Genomic DNA, 23,954 nt, shown 5'->3' with positions numbered 1-23,954 from the left:
TCAGTCTCTTCCAATTCACTGTTTTCTGGGGCTATGTAAGATGGAAGAGAGGTGTGCAGGCAGATAGGTAAGTCCTAGGTAGTACCAAGGAGTGAAGGTGCCAGATGTGGCATTCCTCATTAGATTGCCCAGTGGACAGTCAATAAATGAAATTTGCTATGGCATCGAAATCAACAGTGGCTTAACCCATAGCATTAAATGAGATCATCTAGATGAAACTGATGATCTTCCTTGAGGGTCTCAGTGGCTTGTGTGCTGGGGGAGATGAGCTACGTCCCTCTGAAGACACACCAAAATCTGGATCAGGAGAAATCAGAGTGGAGATGAAAAAGGAAGCCTAAGGAATCCTGTCTGCATGAGGGAGCTCAAACTCAGATTTTAATGTTAAACGTCATATTCAAGTGCATAGGGAGGCCAATTTTAAGCAAACTTTGTGAGGAGAAAATTAATTTTAAACTTAAAAAATGAAATGATTCTTCATGAACTTCAAGGTAATAAATTCCTTCCATGAGAATTGCTTGATATAATTCATGGAAATTACTGTGTCTTTGACACTGAGTTTTGTTTTTTAGTGAATACTAGTCAGATTTTTTGAAGACTCAATTACTTCCTGGTTCTTAACTACTGATGATACCTTTGAAAATAAAATATTTTAATGCTGTTTTATCTATATTCAAGGAAAACCCAAGAAAAACTGAAAAAAATAGGGCTTCTATCCCTTGATTTCAAAGTTAATGGTAGCTTAAGTTATGTATTTTTGGCATTTTGAATTTTTTTTTAAAAATAAATATGCTGAAATTATTATATCTTTTCTTGTCTTGTCCCATATGAGTCTGTGCAGTTTGTCTGAAATTAAAAGAACAAATTCCCACTTCGTCATTTAAAAACAAAAACCTTTCTCCAGATTCTTTCTTACTAGATTTTTGCCGCCTCTTTTCCCTGTCTGGTCAGTGGGCCAGAGCAGTCTTCTTTTGTCCTGCTTCTGTTCTGAATTGCCATCCTCATTCCACCAAGTACCGCAACAAGATTGTGAGCAACTTGTCTGGCTTGTTGTAGGCACATTGTAACTCAGTCTTGAACTGAAGGAAAATTATTCCCATGTTACACCCCAGTTCAAGTCTTTTCCTGACTCTTGTAGACCATATTAATCTGTCCCTCTCTGATGGGTTGTAGCTGTCTTCTCTTTGCCACACTCCCGCTGGCCCTTGGTCCTGAAGTGCTTTGCCGTGGTATTTAGGTAGAGAACTTATAACAGGTGAATTGTGTGTTTGCTTTCTCCAATTTTACCATGTAAGAATCGTGTTTAGTAGCTCTTGGTTATCTTACTCTTAGCATGTGCCAGACACTGTGTAAAGTGCTATATAGTCTTTAATCTGAGGACATGAACCACATCTGTAAGACAATAGCATTCTTCTTTTAACTACCATGAGAACATGCAGCAGACTATTGATACTAGCATTTTTCAGGGAGTTATTTGGGCGAGCTTTTCAACACTAGTAGCTCTCATTTCATCTCATCCATTTTTTTCTTCTCTTCTCTGTTCAGGGACTGACTTTCACTCAAATTCAGAATTACTTGGAAAATGACCAAACTAAATTAGTAAAATGTCTGAAAGTATTGAGTATTTGTGGAAAGCTGTAGGTTTCTTGTTTTCTCTCATGTATAAAGTCCACTTCCTTGCCAACAAATACTGCCAAAGTAAAAGTGCTACTGATCTTAAATACAAGTCCCATTTCTAATTAATGTATTCATTCTTGGAATGATAATGTGCTCTGCTGTAGTTCTTGAAAGCAGCTTTTTTCCCTAGCTAGGTTGAACCTTTGTATATATTCTATCTTATTCTTCTTCCCACTCCCAATCCTGTCTCCAGCTTGTGATAATCTTTATGCTGTTAGTTTTTAAAGCTTTATTTAATAAACATTTGTTTAACCCTAGTTAGATGTCATAAAAAGTAAATTAGTGGATTCTAGCTTCAAGAAATTTCTATGTGTGTGATTTCAAAGTCCATGTAAAAGAGTGAAAACTCGTATTTGACAAGCAACTTTGTTGTGCTAGACAATTCATATAGTATTCCATTCTATCTCCATAATAACCTGCCTAGCAAAGAGTAATAAATACAGTTATTATTTAATTCAGACATGCTACACGGTTGGCATGGCACTAAGCACTTTTATGTAGTTCTCACTTGCTTCTCACATCAGGTGTAAGATGTAAGCTTTGTTATTTTTTATGCACAGGTAAGGAAACTAAGATTCAGAGTCATTAAATGACTTATCACACAGCTAAATGATGAAGCCACTAAATAGCAAGTAATTTCAAGAAGAGGATCCTAAGATTACTTTCCTACAAAGACTCTTGGGTATATTTGGGATGGATACTTCTTAGTATCACTGATGCTAAAAACAACATCCTGATTTCTGAGTGTGGCTCTGCCTAAGTTTGGGATTGGTTAAATACAGGGGACTGAGGACTGTGGGCCAGCCTTGGAAAATGAATCTGTAACTTTATGCTTTGATGCTCCAATCATATAACAATGAGAGATAAAATCTAAACATCACCAAATGAACTTAGTAAAGTTCAAAACAGTTGTCCATTTTTGGGATCCAAATTTAAAAACCACATGGCTATCAGGGCTGAAGTCAGGGGTCTGCTGGATTTTATTCCAGAAATAAGAAGTGGTAACTAGGTTTAATTCCTATGGGACAAAGCTAGACCCACTACTTAAAGCAGGGCAGGGAAAGAACTTCATTGCTCACAATGGGAGGCTGGAAAAAATAATGTTTGCTGTTGGTCAATACCTGGGACTAGGGCTTTTCAGCTGAGGTGTTAAAAACATAGGAAGATACAGTTCTGTGACTTAAAACTGAATTAGCCATATGCTGGATGCAACTCAAAATGTCTCCTATAACCCTACAGTACAGCAGATAACACCAGAAATGCCCTTAGGAGACCTAGCTGGTCAAGGAACCTAGGATGGTGTGGTAAAAACAATAACAAACCTACTGGAGAGGAAGGAATGAGCACATAGAAACAAATTTTTCATTACAAATGGGCTTCAAACCAAGATTCCAAATATGTGAATGACTCTATTTCTAGTAAAGCAGCAGAAAACTAAAAACAAAACAAAAACAACTGCTATGAGACCAAATTTCTGCACCAAAATATTGATTATATGGAACAGTCTGGCAAAGACTTTGAAAGAAGTGTGTTTAGAAGCTCAGAAGGATAAATGAAGGTGTGATTTCTACTAAAAAGAGTGACAGATTATGAAGCAAATCTGAGTAGAAATAAAATAAGAGCACGTGTGTTGAAAATTAGAAATGTAAGAAATGAAAAATAGTCATTGAAATAAAAGCTTTTGTTAGATAGGATAAACTCTAGACTGGATACCAGTAAAAAGAGAATGAATGGTTTGTAAGAGCACAGAGAAAACCACCTAGATCAAAATATACAGGGACAAAGTGATTTTTTAAAAATAGGCATGATAAAACAGTTTAGATACTTGGGGGATAGACCAAGAGGCTTCAGTTTGTGTCTAATAGGAGTTCCAGTAGAAGTGAATGGAGAGAGTGTGAAAGATACGTAAACACTGAAGAAATTAAATGATAGCTGAAAATTTTCAGGTTTGGAGACATACATGAGTTCTCAGATTGAAACTATTCTCTCAGTATTGAGCAAGACAAATAAAAATAGTTGGTTGAAAGCATGCAATAAAATTGCGGGGCACTGAGAGAGAAGGGAGTATCTTGAAATAGAGTAGGCGACTTGGACGAGACGGTTCTGCCCGATGGATTTTAGTCAAAGGTCAGGACTTCAGCCTATGGTGAAGGAAGCTACAACCCGTTCCTTCCCTGTTTTAAGCTATTCTCATGCTGTCTTGGCATTGTCAGAGACTAAAGTGCTACACAATTCTAAGGAAAGCCTTCTTTCAAAATGCACCAAAAATGAAATTATAAATTTGCCTGCAAACAATCAGAGTATAAACTCTATTAAAACCCAGTGGGTAGAAGGCAAGCTAGAATAGTGGCCTTGGTGATGGTATTCACAACCTGAATGACTTGGGATAAGTCAGTTAATTAATCTGTGAATCAGGATAATAATCCCTCCTTTATCAACTCTCACAGTTTTGTTGCAAGTGAGTTTTATACATATGAGTTCTTTATAGACTGTACAGCATGATATAGTTGTAAGAAATTATTATTACTTTATTAGAGAAATTAATACAAGCTATGATTCCTAACTTAGAGTTTATACATGAGATTTGAAAAAACAAACTAACAAAAAACCCTCACCAGGAAATACAAAAATGTTTGCAAAATGGCTTACTATAACTAAGCACAAATTATATTTGGTGCACAGCAAGTGTGAGGGTATAAAATAAACAGAGAGGATGGGGTTAATCAGGTTAGGTTTAGTGTTAAAAAAATACAAGTGATGAATTATCCTATCCATTTATTCCCACCTTTTATTATGAAATGTTCAAGCATGCACCTAAATTTAATAATTGTTAACAGTTGGCTGTATTTGCCTTATGTATATGACTACATATTTTTTCTGGATTTTTTAAAACTCATCTGCAAACATCATGCCATTTCACTGCTAATATTCAGTAGGCATCTCCTAACAAAAAGGACATTTGCTCACATAACCACAATACAATGACCACATCTAAGGAAGTTAGCAGTAGTAATTCCCCAATATCATCTAATAACCAGCTGATACTCAGAATTCCCCAATTTCTTCAAAACCTTTTCATATCAGTTTTCTCCCCAAATCAGAATCCACACATTACATTTACATACACACTGCATGTATTAGTTGTTTCTTTAATGTCTTTCGAAAACAATCTCACCCCTTTTCTTTCCCCTGTAAAATTGACTTTTTGAGGATAACAGGCCAAGAATGTTTTTGATTTGTGTTGCAGAATCTTCTGGATTTGCATATATTTTTTCCTCAAAGTAATACTTGTTTTTCTATCTCTGCATTTCCTGAAAACTGGACTGTTCCATGTATAGGCTTGATTAGATTCAGGTATACATTTTAGGTAAGAATACTCTATTGTGAAGAACTATACTTCGTATTGCATCACATTGAGAGATACATAATGTCTGATTGCCCGTTACTAGTAATGGTCTGGTACCATGATTACCAACAGAAAAACCCACTATAAAAATGCATCTTGCTCTTTGTAGTTATTAAAGGATGAAAATTGAGTCTCTCAGAATAACCTTTCTCCTAATACTTTTCACACGCATTAATGATTATTCTGCACTGTTTTATTTGGCATTGCAAAATGGTGAATTTCTAATTCTGTCATCCCTTCTGCTATCAGTCTTTGATAAATAGACATGAACAGCCTCCTAAAAAAGCTTGATGCTTCTGCACCTTTAATTACCAATTTTCAGGACAAGATATTTATGTGATAGCTACTTCCAGCGGTTGCAACTCAGGCCTTTTCCTTTTCTGTTTTTGAAGATTATTGTGGACTCAGTGATTTTTTTTATACCCAGTGTTTTGTTTAAAAAAAATCAAAGCAATGTATAACTGCAATACTATATACTATATATATATTTTTTAATTTGGTGAAGTTAAATGTGAAAACTAAGTGCTAATGGAATAGAGATTGAATGGTGGGGGTGGGAGGGTGTTAATCAGAATAATGTTTTTTTAAAGTATACATTACTAAAGATCCTAATCATTTTTTTAATTTATGAGATGCTCTTTCGTGAAAGTCTCTGAGTACCTTAACCAGAGTATAACTGAAAACAAGAATGTCAAAAAGGCACATTTAAATTGTTCTCAAAATCAATCAAAAATAATGAGGTGCTGGGAAAAAGTTGTATCCTTGATAATTACATCTATCAGTATCAGAAAACAAAAGAGAACAATGAGGAAATGACAACCCCACTCCCAAGTAGCACATTAAAAAAAGCTAATGAAAAAAAGACTCTTTTAAAAATTGTACTAAATTAGCATTTCAAGTAAATTGACAACTTAAACGTTGATAAAGGCCAATCTGGGGCCCAAACAATGGAAGTTCTGTTTCTACTTTTGTCTGCTTTTAAGAGAAATTATCTCCCTTGACTTTTTTTGTTGTCTTCTACATAAATGAAAGTAACTGTCCTAATGGAGGTGACAGTCCTATACTCTGTAAGGGTCAGGGCATCCCTGGAGTATTGTCCTTAATCTGGGTTTCTATTTGTTAAAAGGTTGACCTGAAAGAGGATAACCAGGATGGTGAAAATTGTTGAAAGTGTTTCTTGTACGATACCTCTATTTTCAGACTGAAAAGGGGTTAATGTAACTGTCACATTAGACAAGGGATCCAACCTGCTCTTTATAGCTGCAGAGCCTAGAGTTTCGACCAATGGGTGAACGTAGCAGAAAAGCACATTTGGGCCTAGAATTAGGAAGAATTCCTTCATAAATTTAGCCATACAGAGCTGGAATAGATTTACCTTCAAGGGAATGAGCAACCCTAGGCCAACACTATGCAAAAGTTGTAATCACTTTATTAAAGATGGTGTATGAGTAGGCAGGGGTTTCTTAAATATTTTGTTGAGAGTCTACAATTATAATTAGGGATGCTTTAAATTAAGGTCTTTTGGAATTACTTTTTAAAAATTCGAGAGTAAAAATGAATTTTTTATCATGGCTTTAAAAGAAAACCTCAGCACATCCCAGTTTGCCTGTCATTGCTTTTGCATTTGGGAAATGTGAGTTGGGTAGTGAGTGAGGTGAAGATCAAGATACAGCATTTTAAGATCATGGTACATTGTTTTTGATCACATTATATTTTTATTCCATCTAGCCCCAAATTTAGGAGCTTCTGACTTCACTAATAAGAATAGAAAGAGATATTTTAGACACTATCTTCAGAGTAAAATTAGTATTTGAATTACCAGTAGTGACAAAGGCATTTTCTTTCAATGATAAAAGAACTTATATACATAGATCTAAAAATGTGTCAGTTCATTTTGAAGGTAGTAGTAAGTGCTGGTATTTTATTATTTTGGCTTGTCAAGTGATTTTATTCTTTATTATTAGACCAGGAAGAAAAAAGCCCTAGTATACTCTGCCAGCATATTCATCAGTCATCATTTTTGGAGACAGTTTTCGACATATTGTATGTTTTACTGTGCTAACAAGAGAAAAGACTAGCCATTAAGTTTATGTTTCTTTGTTTTTCAGCAAGGTCACATATCAGGAATAATGCTAGAAGTATGCTAATAAACAATATATAATGTAGGTCATCTGGGAGTAAGAAATATTTTCTAACTAGTTCTAAAGGGAAATATTGTTAAAGAAGGGATAGATGTTATTTACGCAACACATGTTGCTCTATATGTCACCATCAAAAGCATCTTGTAAACAGCTCAGCGCAGTAAATCTTCCTTGGTGATTGTCAGGGTTTTTCAAGCCTGGGTTAGATTTAGATTCAGCACACTCAATGTAAGATATGCCTAATGTAGAAAGCCTGTTAGATTATTTAGAAAGCTTCTGTTGGAAATATGCCTGCATTTCTGTGTTTTTCAAGGAATACTATTATACTCTGTCATAGAAGCAAATACTTGGTTAAATGGCAATAATTAAGAAAATTTTACAGTACCGGCATTTATAATTTTAATCACAAATGGAATGATGCCAAATTTTTATGCTTAACTTTGATTTTGTTCTTTAAAATTAATTGCAATTTACAGACTGATGTTTCCTGTTGCTACCAGTAGTAAAACAATTTGGTATGACTGTGGATGAAATGATAATTCTGTAAGAATGCCTTAAAGTGTCATTGATGTGATTTGACAAATGTCGTTTTCTCACATTTGGGAGATTTTCAAAATGGATTATTCCATAATAGTTTAATTTGTTTTCCAAGATGGTTTTTAATTGTAAATATTAAGTTTCATCATAAAGGAATTCATGTAACTGTTTTAGAAAGCATAACCAATACTTTATTTATTGAGGACATCTAATATGTCCTGAGCCATATGGAGGACAGAGTAATAAAGGTATAAAATCATACAGGCTGCTTCTATCCGAGCGCCCAGCATTTAGAACCAGCTTGTTTCTCTTCTCACCTGTAAGGTACTGTGACATCAGGCAAATCTTTCTACTTCCCTGGGTCTCAGTTTCTTTAGTTATGTTACAGGAATTATTATAAATCCTGCTCTGTCCACTTCAGAGGACTATTGTGTAAAATGTTAAAATGGTGTTAGAGTGTTCAATATGATATGACTTCTTTATAGGAGAAAATATGTATATAAATGCTAGTAGTTAGGAACTTCTGAAACATGGTCTAAATTTCAGGCTGCAGCTAAAAATTACAGTCTCTAAATCACTCAGTTAGATTCCATACATCTCAATATGTTGGCTATTTTACCTACAATTTCTAAAAGCAACATCACAGTTATTTTGGTTAGCATGAAAGTGTACCTGATCTTCAAAGACATGGGTTTCTGAAACTCAGCCATGTGTTACGGATTTTTTTAGAATACTAACCTCAGATTTTGAGTTTAGAGGTCATGAAAAATATATTTTGCCATAATTATATGTCTTCATTTCTTCCAACTGTTTGCATCTAAAAGTATAGTGTTAAGATCAAGCCACAAGGTCTTAGTAAGGAACTAATAGAATTTGGCCCAAGCAGTCAGTCCCAACAGTAGCTCACGTAGCAACATCTGTAAGACCAGCATCTCAAAAATATGCTGTGAGTAGGGTTGGGTTGTTTTAAAGAAGACAATAAAAAGTGCACGTGTCTAAGTAATTCTGTTTATACTTGTTTTCTCAGAAGAAGACCTATCAGTGCATCAAGTGTCAGATGGTTTTCTACAATGAATGGGATATTCAGGTTCATGTTGCAAATCACATGATTGGTGAGTGACACTCTTAACCTTATTACAGATAGATTTTTCTCCTACTTATATACATCAATGCCTATATAATTAAACAGAGCTCAAGATGAATTAATTGTTCAACCATCAGTGTTTTACCTAGGCATGATTGATTTTTTTATTACTATTATTAGGCCTGATAAGGCATTAGCACATTTTATTTTCTGCAAGGGCTAGTTTAGACTTCTTCTGAGAATTACATATCTACTGCCAGTCAAAACACAGGTGATTAACAAATTAAACTTCTAATCATTTTTGCATTATTGAAAACTAACAGGAATGGTTAATGAACTGGATGTTAGCTTTCCATAGAGTTTTAGACAGGTTTTAATTTCAGAAGTTATTATGGTAATGGCACTACTGTGTGTTGCTTAAGCATCTTTGTATCAAAATCTAAAGTGGTGAATTTCTGTGATAGGGAAACATAAATAATTTGAATTGCCATAAAATAGTTTTATATGTATGGTTTCAACAGCCTGAAAATAATCATGATCATAAAGATCATGTAAAGAATTCAGTAATCATTTTTTTATTCCCCACCAAACTTTTCATAGATCTTTATAAAAGTGATTTGGGTAAAGATCTCTGAAGTCACTCCAAGCCAGTGTTTTCAGAGATTTTGCATTTATCACATATAGGCTAGGGCTAAAAGGATAATTTTTTCAGTTATTCATATTGTCCCATTATCCCTCAATTCCTCTGCGGTTACCTACTATGTTTTTTAATTCGGTAAGCACTTGGTAATAACATTAAGAGTTTTACCAGCCAATTAAACTTTATCAAGCAGATCTTTTTTTACTAGTAAAATGACAATTGCTATTACTTTATGCTATTTTTGTTATTCATTTGTGTTTTCATACTATGAGAGTTTTTTATTTCATAATCATTTCATGGTATTTTATACCATAAATAATTGTGATATAATATTAAAAAGTCAATTAGCCTTATGCTCTCCTATTATCAAACTCTAAAGCAGAAAAGAAAATTCAACATTTTAGACTCTGAACTTGTTTTCGGGGGTAAACAAGTTTTATTATATGCTAATCAGAAGTGCTCCAAGAATGCTCAGTAGCAGGGTTGCTCTGTCATTACTGATCATTAAAACCAAACAAAACTTCTAATTCTAATGCTCTTGTAGAAATTAATGAAGATAAATTCAAATGCATGTCAGAAAATTTTGACTAATCATTTTTCAATAGGATTTGCTTTACAGTTTTCAAATGATGTGCCCTTAAGAGGATTATTGCTTATAAAAGTCTAAGTGCTGAATTATGCAAAATGGAGCATACGTGCAACAGCTAAAATGTTGATCACTTTACCTCTTTATTTTTCCAGATTTCAGTCCTAACCATATGAGTGATTTCCTTATACATTAAATAGCATATTCTCAAGTGTGATAGAATAACATTGACATCTTTACTGAGTGTTTAGAGAATAATGGCAACATGTTAGAGAGAGTCAAGTGATGTTGCAATTCCCTTCTACTTTGGATTCCAAAAAAATCATCTATATAAACTTTCAAAACTCCTTTTTCTTTTGCTTGGGTGTGTGTTTGGGGGCTGGATTAGAAAAAATGAATTCTTCTTGACAAATGACAAATGTAAATATTTTCCATCTCTTTATTTCTCGAGTGCAGTTTATTGGTGGCAATCGTTCTTGATTCTGCTTCATGCTACAGTTTTACACGGGCTTCAGTGGAAACATTTCTTGGGAGTTTGCAGCTTATGGAAAATGTAGTGAAACACTGTGGGTCACGCTTCTATGTAGTTCTATCGTATGTAAACTTATTTTTGGTTCTGGATTTGTTATATATTCCAGGATCCAGATGAACACATTGAATGTATTTGTCACTACATTATTAAAGTTCTTTTGCACATGTAGAATCGGAATTAAATGATGAGAATGAGAGGACTTCATGGTTTTCCAATTTTAGTATCAGTTATCCATACTGTTCATTGGCTTGTCCTGGTCCTTCTTTTTAAATTGCTTTATACCTTTCCTTTTGTATCTCTTACATTCCTTGCATTGTTAGTGTATTACCAGGGCTTCCCCCTTCTACCTTATGGTGGACTAATATGACACTAACTTCCTCTTGGGATCTGAGCATTTAGCAATTCACCCTCCGTCAGAGAAGCAAATTCTATTCCTTTTCACAGAGAGCCTAGATATTTAATATTCATACTTTTTTAATAATAAAATATGTAATTCTCTTGCACTTGAGGCCTAAATAAATGAATATCATCCATTTAATTGTTAGATTGGTTGACCATGCAGCCAAGTCCTTAAACTCCATTCGAGTTGTTAATATCTAGAGAGAGGGAAGGTGTAAAGGGGGGATGTCACAAAGGCTAAGATATCCTTTTTTAAAATCCCAGTGTGATACTTAGTCTTTCAAATGAGGCAGGCAGCATTATTTTGTCGGCTAAAATACCTCTGTTGAGGGTAGGTATTTTTAGGCTGTGTATATCTATGTAAGTTTTTTGTCTAATCGAAAAACAATCTCAACTAGACATTTAGCAGGGAAGAGGGATTAGAAGCTATCTGAAAAGCCTCTTACTCTTTTTGTTAAGGGGGTATATAGTGTTTTTACAGATTTTGTTTTACATTTCAATCAGCCTAGAGGAAGGATTATGTCACCTGATGGGAAACAAGGTTTGCAGGCGACCCAGTGAGGTGAAACTTTGTATTCCTTCTTTAACCAGGTCATTTGCATTTGCTTCTTGGTAGCACACATGTTTTAATGCGGTTTCAGCGTCAGGCAACCTCCCTCCACCCCTTCTTTCTGTATATACTGGTCTCAGGCTGTTGGCCAGGGACATCTGTGAAAGGAAAAACATCAGTGTTCTACCAGTACGTACTGGAGACCTTCTGCCTGAGTGCTGCCTTGCAGCCAGGTATGGACGCGTGGTCTGAGCTGCAGGAATAATTACTCAATAAAAATGCAGTAAGGATTTGACTTATGTCTACTAAGGAAAAAAGAAAACCCCAGTCTCCACCACATTTTGACACAGTTTCAGTAGGAAATCAGACCAGTGACTATTTAGGGGTTTCTTTTCTTCTTTACACACACAGAAAAAGAGCTACGAAACATTTTAACAGCTTTCCTGGGGAAATGATTTCCCTCTTTTGAGGTCTGCACAGATGAGAAATTTTTTGTCTTTCTTTGTTCCTTTCACATAGTTTGCATTGGCTTTTGACCCGAGGATACAGAAAGAAGCCATTGTGTATCATGTCTTTTTAATTCATTTTTCACCATCTCTTTCTATCGGCATGGTAAATATTTATTGTCATTTTCCTCTTTGAGAAATTTCTGTTATTATTATTATTTGGTATGGATTAGTACAGCTAGAGATGAAACCAGAGAGTTTAAGTGTGTTTGACCCAGCAAAGGAACTGCCTCATATAAAATTATGAGGCTCAACAGCAGTAGAGTAAATTTGTAAGTGCTCCTAATAAAGGGTTGTTAGGCATGCGATAATATAAAGAGATGACATTGCCAAGAACTATTTATGAGAAGCTTAATTTTTTCACTCTGATAATTCTTGACCAATAATTACCAGCCTCTAATTATCTATTTTAGTTAGAAAGAAATTTTGATCACTACGGAGGTTGGCATTGCAACTAGCACATAAATCCCCAAAGAGGCAAATGTGTTCCAAACAGCCACAAACAACTGTCTCATGAAACACAGTGAGCAAATTGCGAGCGGCTGGTGGTAGACGACCAGCAGTATGCACACCATCGAAGGCCAGTCAGCTTGACAAAGAAATGATCAAAGGGGAGAAGCACCGTTGTCCTTGGAACCAATTGCAACAGTCATGGACTTCAGAGCACAAGTGGTCAGGAGTAGCTGTGGACGTTTCCAGCCCTCCCTTTCAAAGTTCTTGGATGGAGAACATTCATAGACACTGGTGTTGTAATGGCAAAATGGTATCTAGAGTTTTGTAGAAAAATAAGGACTGGAAATAGTCTCTTATGCCCCAGATGTATCAGAAGCAATGTTTAGAGAATTTGGGGGAAGCAAATGTATTTATCTGTTAGAAAAGCAAAACTAGAATTTGGGACTAAAAGGGAAGCTGTGGAAACACTGGTGCAAAGATGTAGACTGTTTTTATTCAAATCTGTAATACGTAGTGTTTTATAGATAGTTACAATTTTTAAAAGGCCATGAAAAGGTTTAAGTCCTCTGTGGTGCATGTGGGAATATATGTACCTTCTGTGTTACATGTGATATACATCACCGATATGAAGACGTAAAGAATGTATAAATCAATTTTGTACAGTGAGGTGAAATTCTGGTCTGTTCTTGTGGCAAGTGACATTCATATGTTCTGCAATTTGTTTGATGCCCAAGGTCACAAATGGCATTCTTTTTCTTCCATTTCTTAAGTGAATGGTGTGGTATGTAACTAATCTTCATTAGAGTTTTGTGACATTCAATATCACTTCTGAAACACTTCAACTTGAGTGCTTTTGCTTCAGAATAGACTAAAACCAATATTTTGAGGTCTGTAGTGGTTTTGGACTTTATATGTCTTAAGGGGAAATATCCAAAGATATGGATCTCTGCATAAGAAGATACAGGGTTATGTTGCCCTTTGAACTCTTCAGCTTTCATTGGCTGTTTTTTTTTAAAGAATAGATATGAACCCATAGTAATGCATATATGTGTGTATCCATCAATGTGTGTGTCCCTGCACTATCCTAAGAAGCTCAAAGTCATTAGGTCTTTGGAGTTTACATTAATCCTAAATGAGAAGACTATTGAATTTTTTTTAAGTCATCCATTTGATTGCTTATAAAACTCAGGGAATTAAGAAACAAGCATTTGGTGCTAAATATGATGAAATGCTGGCCTATTTCAAGAGCTGGATTAAAAAAGATGAAATCTGGGCAGTTTAATGGTAACAGAAAGCTACCCTCATGTGGGCAATGCTGGCTTATTTGAAAAGCCCATAAAGGGTTTCTACATGGACCATACAAAAGGGATACTTTCTCTTTAATAGCCATCTGTACAGGAGAGATGAGAAGTGGGCCAGGTCATCTCTCCTCAGCTGTCATGATATTAACGTAGGTAATGGAGCAAGCTCGGCATTCTGCTGGGTGTTGTTTTTCATAGATGTTCATCGATTTACACAGATAATTCTATTTATTTCTTAGAGTTGGTCCAAGTGAACCAGGCAGAATAACAAACATCAAAGCGTTTCCAGTGACTTTATCTTTGTTTGTAATGTAACTTTTGTCTAAAAAACGGTATCACACCTACTGTGCAGATGGCTGCATGATTTGTAAACCGGCCAAAACATTTAAACAAATGTGTGATCTGGGGATAGATTAAATAAAGGATAAAATGAAGTGTGGGCCACAAATTCTAATAATCAGATGATTTTAAGTTGTGTGCAGTGTGGAGCGATGGTCACAGCGATAGCAGGGCAAGCTGGCCAATGACAGCAAGGTGCCTTATAGATCTCAGGATGGAGCCTGTGGCCCGGTAGGCCTCAGTTTGAGAACCGCGCATTTGCTGGACAGCTGGCTGCTCTGTGTGGGGACATCAGATAAAACTTATGTAAAATGAAGTGTTATTGCTTAGTATGAAATTGTTCAGAGAGGGAATTTGCAGACAGTAACTGAAAACAGAATTCATGGTACCAATGAAGCAGACTGTAAATATGAAGAGGGCTTAATTATCTGCACAATTTAACAACAATTCAAGATGTATTCAGAAAGGGCGTTCGCGGGCAAAAATAGGACATAGCTACACTGTTTATACCCAGTGCAAAGTGGGGTCCCAGTGACTGACCGGGTCTCCTCTAGGATCAGCCTCCCAAAAAAAAAGAGACAGTTTAGAAGAAAAGAAAAAAGACCTGTGTTCAATATCTTTTTAGACTAAGATAGTTTTCAAGAGCCCACCTAGGTTGTTTGGATTCTCATCTCTTAAGCAACTTTTAAAGGGAATTTTTGAGCCTATCAACTTCAGTGTTATATTAAATTCAGTATTAAAAGGCAAATCAGGGTGCTCATCCTTGTTTTGTGTTTCAGCCTGCATCTAGCAGCTTTGAGAGATGAGAGTAAAACATACAGACAGTTAGTGGAGTTTCTAATTCACAAGCCCCTCAGAAAGCCTGTGATGCTCATTTTCCATGAGAGGAAGAGATCTGACTGAGCCCACAGACAGACTGAAGATTCAGGCTCTTGTTACTTTTGAGAACATGCCGCCTTTAAAGAGGCCTCAGAAGAACGTTGCCATCAAGCAGAATGACTGGATGCCAGCCTTTCATCCTGGGCTCCATACAGAGGCGCAGGGAAGTGCATTTGCGCCAGGTGGATCCTTCCATGCGGCTGGCTGAGACACGCTGGTGGGGCTGCTGGCTCGGGTTCTGTCCCCACCTTTGACTTGCTGTAGAATATGCCACAGGTGTAGCTGTTTTTCACTCCATCTGATGTTTGTGATCAAATGTGGGTGTCCGTTTCTGAATGAAGCTTGCAAAACATTCCTGAACAGAGGGCGCCGGAGGTATTCACCTATAGGTACAAAAGTGGGTCCCTGCACACAACATGTCCCTACATGCCTACACTCTGTGACCTATTTCCACAGGATCAGTTCAGACACCTAAAAAGAAAAGGTCTCTGATGACCTACTTCCATAGGTTATATCCTAGTTTCAGGGCCATTAATAGCAGTAAACAAAGGAAAGGGAGCCAATATGGAGAGTAGGCTTCGAGCTTCAGCTGCTCATATTGTTGCATTTGGTGAGCTGATGGGGTTTCATAGGTCACCTTTAGAATTATGCCTGTGACAGCAGTAGCTACCTGCCAAGATTGCAAGGTATCTCACAGCTCTCAGGATGGCGCCTGTGGCCCGGTAGGCCTCAGTTGGAGGGGTGCACATTTGCTGGACAGCTGGCAGCTCTGTATGGGGCAGCCGCATGGGCTGTTAGGGAACTGGAAAGGAGACAAGCATGAAATTTCCTCTAACCCCAACTCTGTTTTTCTGTACCGTTGGCTGCTTCTCAGTTCCTTGACAAAAAAACCAATCAGGCACCCTTTAATCCGCCTGTGATTACCACTGGTATAAAAAGAGAAGCATAATGAGGAAAAATGCCTCGTTTTGTTGCCTTCAAAAGCCAACAAATTGGAGTTAACTTGACAGGAAGTGGCTTAATAATTAGATTATTTATTTATTCCTGACACATATCCCCCTGTTACTAGTCTCAGGAGACCCTGTAGATGGTACGATTTTCAAGCTGCCATTACTTCGCTGTCTTCTGTGAACAAAGAAGCTACTGTCTATCAGTCAATTAAATGCACTCTTTAAGCAGGGGCTGCGAAGTCCTCAATGGAGAGAGCCCTGGGACATTGTGGCTGATGATTCCTTTCTCTGTACTGTACATCACACTCTCGGCTACAGTCCCCACAGAGCCAGAATAAAGTCATGCATTAAAATATCACTTGTTGATTTCTTTGCTAATGAAGAGCCATCGAAATGTTTGTGTATTTCTATGGCAAAATTGTTGATAAAAGGGCCTACTTGCCTGCATATCTTAGTTGATCTGCCATGAGTGCTTATTTAAGAATTATTAAAATTAAAGTCAGTAAACAACTAATAAAAAAAAACCCGGAGCTAACAGGAGTTTTATTAGTATTTTCATCAAATTAAGTGAAGAAAGCAGGAAAAATAGAGAAATGGTTTCATTTCAATCATTTGCTTATGACCTTGTTTTCTCTGACATAAAAATGTAAGACTTATAGTGACTGCAATGGGGTATGTGGTGGGGACTTGATAATAGGGGGGAATGTAGTAACCACAGTGTTGCTCATGTGAAATGTGAAACCTTCATAAGATTGTATATCAATGATAACTTAATAAAAAAAAGAAAAAAATGTAAGTCTTTTTCAGAGTATCTGGGAGCTATACCTTTAAGTATGAAAAGACATTAAATCCCTTTGTGAGAATAATGTGCTTTGAAATTTTATTTTTTCTTTAAGACAAATGGCATTTTTGTAGCAATTTCTCTACATGCAGCAGTTTTTCTAGGGAGCTTAGTGGGGGCTTTTACAACCAAAATAATAAATAAAACATCTGTGACATATCAGACAGTCTCACAGCCACATGGATTACACAGAAACCTGACTTTCCTTCTCTGTATGGTCCTATTCCTGTTCCCTTTTCTTGTCCTTTTTCTTTTCTTAGCATTACTCTATTTCCATCTAAAGGGTGGTGGGTGGTGACTTTACAACCACTATTGAGTCAAGGTTTTTATCCCTTAATATATTCATCAGTTTCCTGCGACTTACTCTTTACAATGTACAAGGCATGACTTTGCTGGCTTCCCTGGCTCCTATTCGTTGGTTTTATGTTTTAAACATACATCTGTTATTAGGTTGGAGGTCTAGAGGTCTGTCTAAGGCTGAGAGACATAGAAAAGATTATGACAGCTCTCTGATGAAATATTTAGCTATGGCTCTGCCATTTAGAAGAATAAATTTAGAATTTAAACCAAGGCCACTGAACATTGAAAAGCGTCCCCTCTTCTTCTCATCAGAATTTATAAATGAAATAGAGCTTTTAACTATAGTTCTCATGATTACCTGACAATAGGCTGTAAAGAATTAATTCAAGCCATCTTCACATGGCCATATTCCTTATTTCCACCCTGTTATTCCAAGTCATTTTGTTAGAAAAAGCTTAGATACTCGGAGGTGTTCTATAATAGAAAATGAATTGAAACCCTTTCATTAATTGGTGATTAATATATTTCAGAATTAGTTTAAGCAGGGCCTTACCTCCTGCCCAGTCAAGTATGTTCTGGTTAATATCCAATTATCTGCACCTTCATAGTTATTATGTCTTAATATTTCAGATATGATAACCAGAAACTTGAGAGTAATGCTAATGAACAGCATGAGCAAGAATTAACCAACGACGTACCCAGTGATCCTTGGTGAGGAGAGAATCTCCTTTATCCCCTTAACACATGGCTTCAGCATCTCTGGGCCCTGAACTAAAGGTTAGCCTTCCAACTACAGCAGGCAAGAATCAGAAAGCAAATCGTTTGTCTCTTTTAAATAATGGTAACCTGAATGTGCACTGTTAAAGTTCACCTAAAAACACCGGTTAGGTTAATTTTATGGAGAATAAGAATAGGAAGCAAAGAGTGGTTTCTAGTTTCCAAACAGGAAACATCGTATTCTTTCTCTTTTCTTTTTTAACAAAGCCATAAGCTGTCACCTCTTCTACAAACGTTTTAATTCAGAATAATTTGAAATGCCTATACCATTTCACTAAGGAAGCACTTGCATTCTCTCCTTACTCCCCCAGATTCATCACCATGCTGTATATGTGTTACACGTCTGTTTGATTTTTTTACAGGTAATTTCACTTTTGAACAATCTGACGTGGCTCCCCTGGCAGTGCCTGCTCGGGTGGTGTGTGCTGGTTCAGAACGGGTAGCTTTAAATAGTGGCTGGCTGTGCTGTATTGTAATGAAGCAGCATCAGTGGGTTGCAATGAAAGGTGATTGTTGCACGGGGACGACTACTACACCTTGGGGTCCATTTGCACCAGATTATTCTTGTTATTGTTATTATTACTTCCCATCTTCCTCATGCTCTTGCTGCCGAACTTGCTGTTGGCCACTGGTGCACCACAGAGGGGATCTTAAGGAACACTGCCAGTGTCGTGTTTTTCTCTTAGGCACATACCAATCACGGGTCAGTTCCAAACCCAGATACCCTGGGTAGCTTTGAGGGTTTTCCATGATGCCTTTTTACTCTGCTGACTTCATTTGTAATGTTCCTCGTCTTCATCTGAGAAGGGAACAATTTTTTTTGTGAATTAAAGTGACCCCTTTCTTTTCAAACATTTTGTGTAGATGTTATAAATTTGTAGTCAGTATGATCAACCTATGTATCCCTTCCCCCAAAGAGGTTTAATAATTTACACAGGGGACTTAGATGGAATTACTGTTGAAGGGAAAGATTTGTATTTTTCAGTATCTTTTTGGGTTTCCTTAAAAAGTGGACTGAAGTCATTATGGATATTGTATATACTAGTAACATGTCTGTGCCAAATCGCCTATTTTCCGCCCCTAACAAACTGCTATCACCCAATAACTAATAAGAAAAATAGTGTAGATTTAAGTTGGAGGCCCTGTGTTCTTATTGAACAGAATTATGAACGAGGTTTTAGCCTAGGGATAATTATATGTGAATCTGGGGTGGCATTTAATCCCTTCGTGGTCATAATTTTAGTACCTGTGTCCATTTGTTTTCCAAATTGTTGGTGAGGCTGTTGTGTCTTTCTGAGGCTGGGCTACTGTGTGCAGCATTCATAGAAAAATCTAGAATTAGAGGTGACACACCTTCAATTGAACTATCAAGTCTTTTAAAACTGCTTGGCCAGTGACGCCAGTCCTGCTCTGTCAGACCGTATACACTTCCGATCATGGGCCAAAGAGCATTGATTTTTAGCTGTCATTTCTAGTGCACATGCTGTAGAATTGAAATTTAAACCTTAATCCACTCAGTAATGCAATTAATTTTTAATGTGCAGTAATACTAATTGAAATAGCCTGAATTTAGTAAGTCACCACAGACATTTTCCAAAGCAAGAGGGTCCACTGAGAGCTGGGAAGACAGATAATCATTGTTACAGTGTTTACAGAATAGACGCCCACTCTGCAGGCCTGCAGTGGAAAGGGGGTTTTCTTTAAACTAGACTATAGTACATCTCTTAGTGAGCAGAAATGTCCTTTACAGAGAATTCGTGTTTTCTACCCATTGGAACAGGCTAAACATGTTCTGATGAACTTTTTTTAAAAAAAAAAAAAAAGCATAATTTTTTAGTTTAAAATACTTGACATAGTACATGTAAAAATGAGATTGACCCATAGAAAAAGCAATTATGAATCATTGCAAATGAAGACAGCTGTTCACAGTGGTCTGGGCAAAAGCAACTGCCCCAGTGAGCACTCTGATTTCATGATGTGTATTTGAGACACTGTTTCCAGAGTTGATGAATGTCTGTAATTTATCAGCTGCCAATGAATCTCTTGCCTTGTTTTGGTATATGTATATTCCTGTGAACCAAAACACATCCAACTTTTCTTTTATTTCAACTTGCATTCCTTTAGCTTTTGCATATTATTTCAAAATGGCCTTTTAAATGTTGTGTGAGTTGTTTTTTTCCCTAGCCAGAGTAAAGCAAATTTTGCACAGTAAAACCGAACAGGTTTGCAGTCATTTCAAAAAGCTTCTCTAACCACTTTTATCTGCTAGTAAATGAGGACTTTCTAAAATGCATCAGGTCTACTGATGAATGGGCTTGCGGAGTGTTCAAAACGAGCACCAGCATTAAGTTTTAAAAAAATGCAGACACTGTATATCACGCTTTCGTGACTCCTGCATTATAGTATTTAATAAGCCAGTAGTGCTGTTAAATATTTAGTAAAGGTTCCCTCATAACCCTGCCATCTTTTCAAATGGGATTTAAAGACATTTTTGCAGCACATACGTAAAAATAATGTTCAAGAACTTGAAGTAGTTGTAGCATGGCATATTTTCTAAATGAAGTGTGGAGTAACATGGTACAGATGAGTACAGCCAATTAACACCTACAAAACACCTAAATCCATTCACATTCTTTGGATTAAGGATTCAAACTGGCTTTCATTTTGTCACTGCTAAATCGAAGTGGTGTTGGGATTATTTGCATAGAGTACTAATATAATATTATAGTATGTCAGAAAAAAAGAAGTGCTTATATTGTGATTATTTTAAACTGCCCTAACATCAGCTGAGCTTTACTATAGACATTTTCTCTCTTGAGCTGAAGAGAGGGAAAGGAGAAAAAGAGATGAGGGAAAAACAACTTATAGTCCATTCAGAGCATATTATCAAATCAAACTTGTATATTGGAAGTTAACTCTTTTAAGCATCTATTTTGGGTTATGCTATAGCCAATAATAATAGATATTGTTCTGTACACTGATAGTATGCCTAATGGCTCATCTTTATCAGCTTTTTCTTATCATATTTTATAGTTATTATCCAAATAACAAAAATCGTACTTTTTAATCTGAAATGAAAATTGGTTTCTAGAATCCTTATGCAAAAATATTGCCTTATGAAGGCAATTGCCATGTGAATATGATGCTGTAAATATGATGCTGACATCATTACTGTTGTCACAATGGTAGATTAGAACTTATAGGTAAACTTTTCAGTGCTAAATGGTATTATTAGTTTTGAAGGTGTAAAGATAAGGGCTCGTAGTTTGTTCGGATTCATTTGTAATGGCTTTGGTCCTTCTAGGAGCCTGTTTGCTCAGTTCTAATTTTCATCCTGCTTTATATGCAGCCGGTGACCACAGTACTCATTCAAACTGCACAGAGATGCATCTCATCTGTAAAGCATGGCTTGCTGATCTTATTTGCTATTTGTATTCTCACAAGAAGAAACATAGGATTCACGTGATTCGGAAGAAATACATTTTGTTTTGAAATTATGTATATCACATGTATCTTCATATCAAGAATTTCCTGATAAAGAATGTATAAAGGAGATAGCTTTAGGCATATATGAAGCAAAAGAGGGGGAAAGAGGTATGGGGTTCATATGTAAGGTGTGTTTAATATGCAATGCCTGATGTATGTTAACCTCAGGTTATAAGAGTAGAAAATCCCATTTTCCAGCTTGTTTCAAATGTAGTAAAAATGCTGCTTCAGTTGCTTTATGCTACTCACATTGGGAAAGGTGCTTATACTGTGATAATTATCATCAAGGAATATTAATGCGTTCAGCATTTGTAACCCAAAAACTCATTATAGCTTAAGCTGTGCATCATCTGTGAAGAGAGAACTTTGCCAGAATCGGCTCTTCACAGGGGTTGCCTCCTGCCCACTGCGGAGTGGTCAGAGTACTGCAAGAGGTCACTTAGGCTATTTTTGAAAGCTGAAGTTTTGCAATTTTTGAATCACTACCTTCTGTTGAAAGAGCTTATCGTTCTTGCCTCAAATGTCCTGCTTTCTAAATGAATGCATAGCAAAGTGCAAATAAAAATAATAATAAATAAGAGGTAACTGTGTCTCATTAGGTAGAGTCCAAGAGGGGCAGCACATACATTCCATACCAAGGTAATTGAAGTATTGGCATCTTTTCTTTGGTCATTGAACAAAGGGATTCATTTACACCTGTTTCCTTAACGCAGGGGCCCTTGGGTTTCAGATAGAAATGCCCCCACTGGGGCTTCACAGCCCTCTGGCTGGAAATCGTGTAAATAAGACTGCAGGGTCAGCCCTCCCTTTTTGGCAGCAGTGTCCTTAATTAGTCTGTGACAGTCTTTCACATGAACCTGCACTGTTCCTGGGATCATTTCTCACACATCTAAGACATCTATCTGATGCATAGATGGCTATTTTTGTATGTTTGTTTAAAATCATTCCCTGGGGGAATATTGACATGGTGGGAACCAGAATCTCTGGGTGTAGCCAAAATTCTATAACTTAAACTGATCAGAATATCTGGTTAGGCAGCTCCATTATAAATTGTAAGTGGTTAGTGTCATAAGAACATTGTGCCCTCACCTGAGGTTGGCAGCTTGTTGAAAGGAGCTGTGTGCCTGTGATATTTTTATGTGATTAAATCCCATTATTTTTCTCCCTCTGATCCATTGCTTGTCATTTCCCATAAGTAACATTGCTCTGTGCTTCGTGTTATAGTTTGTGTTAGGCCACGCAGAGAGCACTAATATTCAGTTCTATCAGGCTGCCTGGCTTTGCTGGACTGTTGTGTTTCTGTGGTCAAATTGTGAACCTGGCCTTGCTCCTGGGAGGACTAGAAAAATAAGTTTCATAACTTCCGATAGACCTACACAAAGGATGAGAAGGAAAACTGTGAAGCCCATAGGCTCAGTTGAGATGAGTTGTAGGGCTGGAATTCATCAAGCAGGAAAGCCTGCTGTTGTTCCGGAAGCTTCCTCACCAGGAGGGGTCACTGCCAAGGACGCTGAGTCTGTCATGGCTGAGGGCCCAGGGGGCGCCGGGTAATCATTCAAATAGCCCAGCAGGCACAGACACACAGGTTGATAATCTGGACTAAACTTGCTGAAATAGGAACTCACCTACCTGTTAAGAGCACTTAGGCAAAGGAACATTGATAGAATGAGTGTCCCAAATTCAGCACAGATACGGTGGCTTGTTCTAATGGAAGGGATTCCTTTTTTGTTTGTTTGTTTTTAATGGAACAGAACCTTCATTTTGTGCACTGGAGTGGTACTGCCACAAAATGAATGAACATCCTGCACGAGAGACGTGTCCTCAGTAGTTTGGGGCTGGAATGCTGACAGGGTAGTTGAGACAGACAGTGGTGGCAGGAGGACGGACACTTCATAATCCTTAGGAATTTTGGGCGGCTCGCAATTGCACTTCCTCACCAAAAGAAGAGTTATGAAAAGGTTGCTTGCCAGATCCTTCAGGCACTCTGCACTTGTGGCAGATGCCATCCTCTTTACCTTGAGGCGCCAGAAATGTATGTGGGTTGGTTTGTTTGCAATAGATAAAAATAAATACGTTAGAAGGAGAAAATTGCATTTTCATGTTTAAGTTCACTATTTGCACTCGATGTGGTGAGATCCAAATGTGAACAACTGCTTTTGACATTATTTCTGTGTCACCTGCAGTCCAGGATCACTGTGATTATGCTGAAGGGCCCCAAAACATGGGAGAAAGGTGATGTTGAAAACCTGGGTATAGTATAAGATTGCATTCAGCGTCAAGGCTGTTTTAGAGAACTGTACTTCTTTAATTTGTAAAGCAGTTTAATCTTAGTAATGATACATCCAAGAAAATTGTGTGGAACTGTATGTGTCTTTTAAGAAAAAATTATAATCTTCCAAATGTTATAGGTGTGTTTAGAGGCAAAAAAAAAAGAGCACCATCAATTCTAAATAAAAGGTCATTTTAACTTCCATTAAAAGTCTGCTTTACAGAATCTGTACCTTGAGCCATCACATGTTATTTTCATAAACTAAAATTTAAAGTACATTCATTTCAAGGTCTTAAAATAT

The 23,954-nt window shown here is 36.9% G+C and overlaps 1 protein-coding gene across 7 annotated transcripts in view; it reads left to right on the top strand.

Moving 5' to 3' along the window:
- The window catches only part of ZNF521 (zinc finger protein 521), a 263,566-nt gene that overhangs the window by 133,338 nt on the left and 106,274 nt on the right, over positions 1–23,954 (top strand). For 4 of the 7 annotated variants that reach the window (XR_012121095.1, XM_017640229.3, XM_037025468.2 and 1 more), the window contains one exon: positions 8,789–8,873. Coding sequence is in view for 5 of the 7 variants with exons in the window: in XM_017640229.3 (XP_017495718.1) it covers positions 8,789–8,873 (85 nt within the window). In the remaining 2 variants the exon portion in view is untranslated. The remainder of the gene's footprint in view (positions 1–8,788; positions 8,874–23,954) is intronic. The other 3 variants (XR_012121096.1, XM_037025476.2, XM_037025460.2) reach the window with 1 other exon arrangement.

Source organism: Manis javanica, chromosome 9 (assembly GCF_040802235.1).
Source record: "Manis javanica isolate MJ-LG chromosome 9, MJ_LKY, whole genome shotgun sequence".
NCBI classification, from domain to species: domain Eukaryota; kingdom Metazoa; phylum Chordata; class Mammalia; order Pholidota; family Manidae; genus Manis; species Manis javanica.
Note: the sequence above shows the minus strand (reverse complement) of the source record. Positions and strands in the feature narration are given on the sequence as shown.